The 10,922-nt window shown below is 41.0% G+C and overlaps 1 protein-coding gene across 1 annotated transcript; it reads right to left on the minus strand.

The window, feature by feature from the left end:
• Positions 1 to 1,685: 1,685 nt before the first annotated feature.
• On the minus strand, positions 1,686 to 6,646 carry serinc2 (serine incorporator 2). The gene is made up of 10 exons (XM_083680727.1): positions 6,523 to 6,646; positions 5,373 to 5,534; positions 5,041 to 5,228; positions 4,806 to 4,885; positions 4,538 to 4,675; positions 4,129 to 4,298; positions 3,768 to 3,858; positions 3,301 to 3,439; positions 2,841 to 3,056; positions 1,686 to 2,618 (listed from the first exon to the last, which is right to left on the minus strand). Exons 1-10 carry the CDS (start codon positions 6,559 to 6,561, stop codon positions 2,480 to 2,482), a joined length of 1,362 nt encoding a protein of 453 aa, XP_083536853.1. The 5' UTR covers positions 6,562 to 6,646; the 3' UTR covers positions 1,686 to 2,479.
• Positions 6,647 to 10,922: the final 4,276 nt, after the last annotated feature.

Here is a 10,922-nt window from a genome sequence, read left to right on the forward strand (position 1 = left end):
CTACATACATACCTCAAAGTCAATGTTTTAAAAAAAATGATTAGGCCAAGTCATTTGCCAAATGCACACCATATAGGCCCATAGTAATCATGCACCAATAAATCATGGATTATCAGATTTTTGAAATTTTGTGTGTCATCTGATTGAAACGTATAACAATCTAAAGGCCTGCTCTTCAGATGATGAAACAGCATATTGTGTTAAACAGTTAACCCTGAATGAGTGTCAAAGAGCTAGTATAATGAAGACCATTGGGACATCCCATTAAAGGCTTTAAGCAGCAGCACGATCTCCATTTAGGTTGTTTTTCCACCTGGGTTGCCAGGTTATACTTTACACTCTCTGCTCTGGGGGCTGATTGAGGATTGCCCTGATGCTCCTCGCTCTACCTGTGTGTTCTCTAGAGCGCGGTGATCACAATCACTCTGCCCAGGTGGACACACGCACTACAGGAGTTCTTAGCCCCAGAGGGAGAATGATCCTAACCGGCTTACGCAACCGATCGGGTCCACTCTCTCTACATTGAGCCCCACTGTCATCATGGCACATTCCCCCGTTATATAACAGCATTAGGTCTGCCTGCTGCTCACAGCAGCGTGGGGGACACCACTATCGACTGTCACAGAGACCCATGGGGTCACTGCATTAACAAGGTCACCGGACTAGGGAGTGTTTTTGAAACATTGCCTCAGACATTGGAATAATATTGACTCGGGGGGGTAGGGATAACAGGTCAAGGTAGTTGTCATAGACTGAAATATAGATGTTAAATCTAGAAGAGTAAGGCAGAATTCCTGCCATACTACATGACTGTACATAAAAAAAGTTTAAAAATAAATAAATAAATGTAAACGTAAATGACTGGCATGTATGAATCTGTATGAATCAATGGCTGTATGAATCAATAAGAAATAGTAATGAGACTATGACTGCACAGTATTTGTGTGTGTGTGTGTGTGTGTGTGTATGTCTGTCTGTAACACTTTAACTCCATCAGCCTGGTGGCTGTGATTTGTTAGGATTCCAGACTTCAGAGGCTGACTTCATGGGTTGGCTGGCTACAAAGCCCACTCTCTCTGTGCTCCTCCCCAGCACCAGCCTCTTTGGTCTCCTCTCAATGAATATGAGTCTTGTGTTCAACCCCCTCCTCATGCTGATCTTGTGACAGGGAAATCACATTCCCTCTCCTTCTCTTGCCAAGAGTGTGTGTGTTTGTGGCTGGGGAATCCTGTGACAAAGGGAAATCTGAATAATCACATTGGAGTGTGATTATATGATCAGAAGGAACAAATCCAGGGACTATGGGAGGTATTGGAATCCCTGTTGGCCAGGCTCAGTGACATCATGTGTTTGGTCTTTTGCTTTTTTTCTAGACTCTGAATAAAGTCTGTTGGAATTAAGTAAAACATTGTTGGAAAAAGGCTGCTGTAGTTGTATGGGACTTGCTAGGAGAAGGCTAAACTACGTAAACACATGTACTGTACGCAAAGAGTTCACATTATTAATAATGTGAACCAAAACCGTGCAGTTGTCAGTTTATTACAATCCTAATACAAGGGCATTTATACTAATGTGAATTGGGTGCATGTAACTAAATATCTCATGGAAAATGGAGAAGAAACATAATTTGAGGAACAACAGTCCCACCTACAGGGCACCATGAATTCTTGACAAAGTTCCATAAAAACGAGGAGGATACATTTTATTACCTTTGATCATAAAAAGAAAATGAACTTAAATGGATTGATAGGCAATTTGTATGAAAAGAAATATACATATATATATCAAAAAAAACATAACATCCACAATCAATGGATTGGCTAAAGAAGTCTTGTGTCGAAAATATATAAAGGCACTTTTACAAATCGTGTTATAAAAAGGAATGTGCATAGTAACACCTGTAACAATATGTATACAGTATGGAAATATGTAACTAAAACTACAGAAAGTGCATTTGAGGAACTTTAAGCACAGTCTAAAAGCACAAACATCTAAAATGCTTAAAAACAAACTTCTCATTGACTACCACTTTTATTTGATGATGAAACTCTTACCAAAAGTATAGTGTGTAACTGAGCAGGTTATATGTAAATTTAGTGCAAATCTGAGAATAAGCTGAAAAAGGGTAAGAACATTGAATCTCCCCTTTCCACAGATACACATAGATGGAGTGGATAGTACCTTGACTTCCCTCCACAGCAACAACAATTATAGGTTTACAATGCTCAAAGTAATGTTGGACTTGTGAAGTCATTTTGATTCAATATACAGATATAATAGGCAATATAGTTAAAGTATGATCATCTCTATTCAAAACTTGAATCTTCACAAATAAAGCTTACAATTGCCACAAAAAAAACATATGGAATAAAGCTTGCTTCAAATGAATGAAAAAACATCCTGATCTTATTACCTCATGTGAATCACAACATGATGCCAGATCTTATCTATAGTTAAGTCCCTAGATGTAAGATGTCTTTCAGTTGAATTCTCGGTTAGATAGTATGAGGGGGGCAACCAGGGTCCAGAGATATAGCGCCAGGCCCAGCCAGCTGGAGCTGATCTTCACCCACACGGCTGGCATGGTGCTCTTCATGGCCAGGTAGTCTGACTCTGGCCTGGGGGATAGGGTTGAGAGGAGATGGTTTGAGTAGTCCAAATTGACCCCTAAATCTAGAACCTACATCAATCTGAAAGGATTTTATTGGTATAATGAATATGGTAATAACTCTGGTCCTTTCTGATCGTCAGAAGGGGTCATGATCCAATACCCAACCCTAACCCTAACCCTAACAAAAGTTAAATCATAGAAAACACATGGAAAGAGATGGTATACTTACTGGTACCAGTTGGTGAGGGTCATCATGATGTACAGAGAGGCCAGGAAGAGGCTGAAGTGGAAGAAAGAGTAATTGTAGGTGACTCCATCCTCCTCGTTGTCCACAGCACGTCTCACTCCGTCCTCCCCATTGGCGTTCTCGTAGTCTGCAGCCAGTCCCTGCCCCTCCTCTGTCTGCATCAGCTTGTTCACCTGTGTGTTGTTGGACGAACGGATGCTGGTGGGGGAGGAGGAAAGAACAGGGATAGTGCTTGTGATAATTTGAACAGGTTAAAAAAAATAAAAAATAAAAAATAAAATCAGGGTGAAATATTTACTTATCAACATTTCTATAAATGTTACAGATTTAGCCAAAAGTTAGGCTAGTTAACATCGTTAGTCCTTGAATATGAAACAGAGCTCTGGATTTTCCGGACCCCACTGAGACACACTGAGGGGCGACCTAGGTTGCTGTGTCATACCTGGCATAGAGAGTACAGAAGAAGAAGATGACCAATCCCACAATGCTCTGTGCGTCCCACCACTGCACCTCCCCTGGGTCAGGAGTATGGGTTGGAGTGTTGCTGACTATGCTCAGTAGGCTGGGGTTACACTTACGGTCTGTGGGGAAAGCATACAGAATTTGGATGATGAGAAAATACATCAAGGAGCATATCTAAGAGATAGGTTCATATCAAAAAAGCAAGCTAGAAAGCTGTTTTAGCAGACCACATTGCAATCAAGCACATCAACACTGCATATATTATCAAGTGGTGAGTTATGTTTGCAATTAAACAGAGGAAATTAAAGTTAAATGCTCTGTTGAGCAACAGTTGCTTCACAAAAACTCTTGTTCTCATAAATTGATTCCTCATGAGTCAGTATGCTTGACTCATGGTAAGGCCAGCCATTGTGTATTTCAACTGTGACTCAGGCTCATCAGACTTACTGGGGTTGTTGGTCATGGCAGACCAGGTGACATACATGGTGTAGAGGGAGATGAGAGAGGCTTGGAGCAGGCCTGAGCTTGGCTGGGCCTCCTGTGGAAGACAAGGCAATACAAGGAGACAAACACACCATTTAAATCATACTGAAAACACACCAATCTCCTCAGGCTCCTCTTTGCTCTGTTCGACAACATTAACATTAAGGGCACCAAGGCAATAAACAAATAGGTAAACACTAAGGAATCGGTTTTGATTATCCTAATCTCAAGAATGTACCTGTATGTTTAAACCATGACTGAACCTCAGGGTATGTGTTTGAAAAAGAGAAAAGACCGATAAGGTGTTGGCGGGTCAGAAGGTCACCTGAACTTTGGGCAGAACGGAAACGACAGACACGACGAGGCAGAAGATGAGGTTGAGGCTGATGAAGACTTTGTGCTCTGTGCAGTCATCACCTTGGGTGTAGTACACATAGAACAGCACTACAGCAGACATGGCCAGGGCGTAGTGAAGAATGGTGAAGGACAGAAGAGCTGCAGGAGACGAGAAGACAAAAAAACATGGTCATTACAATGTTGTACGATTTACTTTAATGTCCTCTAGGAGAGAAGGCCCGGAGACATTCTGTAGCCTGGGACCAGACTGAAATGTTTGCTTCAGTGTTGTGAAACAAAGCAAATCAAATGCAGATATATATATACCTTTCTTACAATTTGAACTTAAATAGGGTTTAATGAGTTACAGCAAGAGAGTGTTAACTGTGTTAGTGTACCTGCGAACCAGCACTTGCTGTTGCCTTCCTCTGCTTTCTCTACCCAGGACTGGTTCCAACTGTGAGCGAAGTCGACCAGGAGGATGAGCTGGATGATGATGAAGATGAAGGAGCCCACAACACCAAAGTAGAACCACACTGTCAAAAAGGTTACATAAAATTATAATAAAAATAAGATGTGTTTTACAGTTGGTTTATTTGATTCACTTCATTAGTCTCCTTAAATAGAATAATAATTCTAAAAAAAGTGAGCAGTAACGTCCTATACCTGTATTGAATGTTGGATCTGGAATGAAGAAGGCTCCCACAGTTATCCCGACCAGCGCGAGGATTTTGAAGAACCAGAAACTGATAACACAATGTCACAGGTATTCAAAACATGGCATAAAACATGCAGGCCCTGTTCTATGTAAACAAATAGGGGTGTGGGGATGCACCGCACCATTCGCACCAGCAGAGGGAAACAACCAGCTAAAGAATAAACAACACAGTAGGTTACATACCCATTCTGGATGGATGCTCGGGGGTCCTTACTGCTACGAACACGGATCATGATGATGGAGAAGAGGAAGAAGAAACATGCCATGGCGAAGCATATGCGGTACACAGATTTGTAGCCCACGATGATGTCACAGTTCACCTTGTTCTCTATGCCAGGTATGGAACTGCCACCCACACAAAAACCTGGTATCTGAAATAAATCATTTGGCATGTTATTATTATTATTATTAAAATGTCAAGCCAAGTCCATCTTTATTATCCCATGGGGATATGTTGTTAACTGGATGGCTGTATTGTCCTAGCCAGGTAAGATAAGATGTGTTGATGTGGGTACCTTCTTTAAATGTGTCTCCATGCCTGGCAGGATCATAATGACAGAGACAAAGGCGCCCAGCAGCAACAGGAAGGAGAAGGCAAGTCGGGTCAATGTGGAGTTGTATGTGGAAGGGCAGCATTTTGATAGAAGACAGGGGGCCGAGCCACACAAACAAGATGCCTGGAGATACAGTAGGAGAAAAGAGGCAGGAAGAGAAAAGAGGCAGGAGGAGAATTAGGACAGTACAGACAATGACTCAATCTGAGGGATGGGGCTCGGGGGTGGAATAATCACCCTAATGCATGCACGGTTTGCACTGACTGTGAAAAGGAAAATAATGTGCGCCTATTGTCACAGCTACCACCACCCCTCTCCTGTTTCCATACCAATGAGCACAGACAGCTGCTGCTTATTTTTGACAGAAATCAGGCCAGCAACAGGGGTGTGCCACTCATGAAGTATGGCAGCAAACATGAAGCCCCTCATCTGCGCACCAATATACAGCATTGTGTATAGGGTCAGGGAGGGGACTTCCTTATGACAACTTGTTGCTCTATGGTGATGCAGGCAGACTGCTCAGAGAGGCGTGAACCAGTGAAGCATAGGCTGTAGTTGGGAATCATTCATCCTTTACTAAACGAGTACATGCAGCAGGGTACAGGGTACGGTGACAAGCCTTGGAGTAGCCCTGATTGCATGTAGCCCATGCGATTGCCGTTAATAAATGACAAAGTCCTCGCTGGAGCTAATATTCTGCCACGACTCACCAATTTAAACACTGTTTTTACACTACTAGCACCCTCGACTCGATATTATTATCCAAAATTGAACGGCAAAACTTTTACGAGCATGTTTTGTCGTCGCCCCCTCCTCCCCCTTGACGCACTCACTCACTGTACTGTAAAGAAAAACCCGGAAATGCGTCAATGTAAAAATGCTTACTTAACAGACAATTTAGATATTCTACCCATCAAGAAGTGGAGGCTTACGTATACTAAACTCTGTCTTTGACAAATATGACAATATGACACGGAACACCGAAGAATAGGTCGACTGAAACAATAGTGAGGTATAATGTGTGTTTACACGCGCTAGTTAAACACGGTTTGATGCCCCCCCAGCAAAGTGACTTAAATTACATTTAGGTAGTTGTATTATTTATACTTACACAGCTGGCAATTGAACACAATGCCATACAGGCTCCCATTTTATTCAAAACGAATCCCAAGTCCAACCAAATAAAGTAGAAAACACAGAAAGTCAAGAAGTTGTACAATGATCAACAAGATCCACCAACAGGGCGTTTCTTAAAATTTGTGAACTCCTCTTTCATAATCGGTAATACGACACCACCGACAAGGATTGGTCAACATATTTCCTTGCTCTAACTTCTGAAATAACCAGGTGCTAATGCGTTGGATAAAAACAAACGAATCCTCATCATTCTATAGAGAATATCCGACTAATTTGGCCCTGAAGTTCTTACCTGGGGCCCTTGAGCGTTGTTAAGCAATTCAAGAGGAGCTCTCTGTGCCTGTGTACCAAAATGAGCAGGCCTATAACCCCAACTAAAATATTGCATTGGAGTAAATTCTGTACAGTATAATTCAGTATAATTTGAAAATCTACTCCTTTTTATCCTTTCCCATTCAACATTACAAAAGAGAAGCATTATCATTAAAACATGGTCCACCTGTCCCAATTGGACTTGTTTGCACTTGACAAATGTAGAAAAGTTAAAAACGTCCTCACAACGTAGCTCGTTCCAGACTCTGCTGAAGAAAAAAAACGCGTACACACACACACACACACTTTATTTTAACATAAAGAAAAGAAGATCATGCAAAATAACCTTACAATGAGAAACTGCACAAAAAATAGCAAACGTCACATACAGCAAAATCAAGCAAAATCAAGCTCCCCTTACTCAGCAAGATTCTCTCAAATTGCTCTCCCAGGTTTGACAGGTTACTTTATGGAAAAATACTGAAGAGACTACAAAGAAAATGGGGAGATTAGATAGGGCACCTTTCCAAGATTTTGGAACTGATAAACAACCACATAAAGCCAAAAATGCTCTGTGACTTTTTCTTCCTGATAGTTTTACAACCCTTTTTGCAATATGTTTTATGAATACGTTGCTGCCAAATCTAACGTTTGTCTCTGCAATACATTTTTATACTGTGTGATTCATGCATGGTGTTTGCTTTGAAAAAGACGGTAGGCTCTGAGTGACTTCACTCAAGTTATCTGGGACAACAGGAAGAAGAGGAAGCATGCCAACCAAACAATGCTGCATCTGACCTCCAGAGTTCTGAACAGGTTCTTTGTCCTGGGAAGTTCAATAATCATTTTAGTGTGAACATGGCAGCCAAACAGACATTATTGGCTGAAAATGTGTTTATTTTCTTAGCCAAGAAACCTGAATACTGTTTTTGTATTCAATTGGTTGTTTCAATTTCAAGTTGAATAGTACTCCTGCTATCAGTTACTTAATACAAATCCTGAATGAAAATACTGCATGTATTCTGACCTTGTCACTTAATAAAGAATGAAGCAATGTATGTTGCTTTGAATAAAAGTATGCACTGCAAACAATGTAATGTCACACATTTTGCCTGAACTAGGTAATCAGCCTTTAGTTTCTTTGCCCATGGAATACAAGGAACGACCTTCAAACAAACAAAAATTAGACTCTCTTGTGTCACTCGGTTAGTTTAAAACCTTGATAAAGGATCTGTCATCCAAGAAATGCCCATATTTTAATTGATTATATTATGTTCATTGAGTGTTTGTGTGTGTGTGTGTGTGTGTGTGTGTGTGTGTGTGTGTGTGTGTGTGGTGTCTGTGTGTGTGTGTGTGTGTGTGTGTGTGTGTGTGTGTGTCTGTGTGTGTGTGTGTGTGTGTGTGTGTGTGTGTGTGTGTCTGTGTGTGTGTGTGTGTCTGTGTGTGTGTGTGTGTGTGTGTGTGTGTGTGTGTGTGTGTGTGTGTGTGTGTGTGTGTGTGTGTGTGTGTGTGTGTGTTCCCCTTCCCCTTTTCACAATGACACAGTTGGTGGAGGAGTGAACAGATGTGAAAACTGTAAATTGAAGGTCAGGCTTCGAGAATAAAGCAATAGGGGTCCAGTACCTCCATCTGCCACTGTAACCTCCCCTTTGGAGGAGCAAGAGCAAATTATACATCTAATTTCATCAGTGAATTAAAGCAGCAAAAAGTCATAGTCCTAGTAGTTAGTAGTTATTTTGTAAACTTCTCTGGGCAAAGAGATACACATCCCACCATCCCAAGGTACAGTGGTTCCTCAACTACTAGGGATTCAGGAAGTCATCTAAGGTTGTAGCTTTGCAGGAAGTGTGATTGAGCTGTGGCAGCCAGGCATAAATAGATAATAAGATGCCAAAACGCATCTGCATTCACCTTACAGACCTGTGAAGTGACTCTGCCTCTCAACAGTCTATTTCTTTGTTCTGATGTTATGCTGATGTCATTGAACTTTGTTAGCATCATTCCCCTTCAATTGATGATAGATTAATATGAACAAAATACATGGGTGGGGTGAACCTTTTGTTGCATAGCCAGTAACTAATGATGTTGATACTATATTTAGGTGATCTATTAAGCATTTGGTAATAACATTTAATTACGTTTCCCCTATGCATGTGTAGTATCACTGCAATTTTTGCTATGTAATTTAGATTGGCTTATACAATGTTGTTAATAAAGTAGGCTAATTACAACTTTACCACACAGGTATTGGGGCAATCAATGTATATCTTTATTCAATAACATTGTCCTGGCCAACATTTAGCTCACTAAAGAAAAATAAGCCATACAGGTGGGAAGCCTCTCGAATTCAATTCCCTTCATTTGTAATGAATGATCATTTTAGTCCATTCCCTATATCCGACAGTTTGCAATGGTTATAGGCTACTTTTATTATCAACAAATTATTTCTCGATGGGCTCTTACACGCACAAATTCTAATTGATTGTATGCTGGTACTGAGCACGTAATAAGCAAACCTGTTGATTATCACACAGTCCAGTACATCGCAATAAGAATGCCCCATAGTTTCCGAAACACAATCCATATTTTCTCTATTGGACAAAGCTGCGTCCGTACCATTGTTTGGGTCAAGCGATTTACCGTGTTCCTCCATTCACTGCTTTGGATGACCTGAGATTAATCAAACTGAAAAATATTATTACTAACTGAGTATACTATGTAGGGCAAAGAGGGTATAGATATTACATTTATCTAAGCTAAAAAACACATTTGCATGCTTCACCGTTCACCCCTGCATGGAAAGACATTGGTATAGTCTTTTCAATTGTGTCGGCGCTGTGAGCGTAACAGAGATGGGCTCTGAGCGTACATTGAACCATATGAAGAACATGAACCCTCCTCCATATAACATGCTGTGGACCAATGTCGGCGGCAATTGACCTGCTTATTCTATTACAAGAGGAGATACTGCACGGCATCATTTCATTGTTGCCATCGGAGAGGATGGTGGCCGGGTAGTCACCATACAACTTTGGACTCGCTGCTTTGCTTGGCACGCGCACTGATCCAGTTGGTGAGTGCTACGAGCATAGCCTTCTAGTGTTGAATCATGTAAAATCAGAATCTAAATTGCTACATTGTAGCACATAAATGGTTGTCCATAACCAATGTACATTATCGACTTGAGAGGGACAGTAGCCTATACGTAGATCTTAATGACAGTCGTCTGTGGCACAAGTTTTAGGGAACCATCAGTGACCGCAGAACAACATAAATCTGTCATACAAAATTATGGACAGTAGAGATCATTACAAATTCATGTTGTTGGTGCACATGGAGAATTTGCCGATTGTCTCTTTGATATTGATGATATGTGGTTGGCTATTTGTCAGATTACGTCATTTATAGGCGCTATCTACGACATATTCAAAAACAGTGAATTTACATTATTTACAGTGAATCTACATTATTGTCAAACATGTACAATTTACAGATATCATGACCCCGAGCTGCCAATGTTTGACACAATGCCAGGCTATACTAGACCAACTGTTCAACCTGTTCTACCTCAGTGGGCTTATAATAAGCATTATGATGTGGAAAAATACATCTGTATACCTCATCTGAAAGATTGCTGTACCTTAACATAACAAGTTACTTTGTTGATTGTGTTAATGAGGGCAAAGACCTGTCACTTCTATCAGTGCAAGGGGGCTGTATGGGCAGGCCGATGAGGCAAAGCTTTCAGCCGTTCGATTTTAATTGCCTTCGGACAAGGCCTCAGGGTTGCAATAATAAGGCGTATAATATAATAATAGGCCTGTCCTTAAACAGAACAAACACATATAATTAGTTGACATACAGCATTTCTTTTTTACACCGCCCCTGACCATCCGCTTCTTCGATGGCTGGGTTTCAGAAAATGTTCCAGCAAACAGGAAGGCAGAATGTAAAACACTATGTGACATCTGTCTCCATGGAGCCACGAGCCATGATTTGTGCGCCCCATTATTGCTGTCTACTGTCAGACTTGCTTGTTTAACCTAGTCAACCTAGGGGAAA

Source organism: Argentina silus, assembly GCF_951799395.1.
Source record: "Argentina silus genome assembly, chromosome: 11".
Classification (NCBI taxonomy): domain Eukaryota; kingdom Metazoa; phylum Chordata; class Actinopteri; order Argentiniformes; family Argentinidae; genus Argentina; species Argentina silus.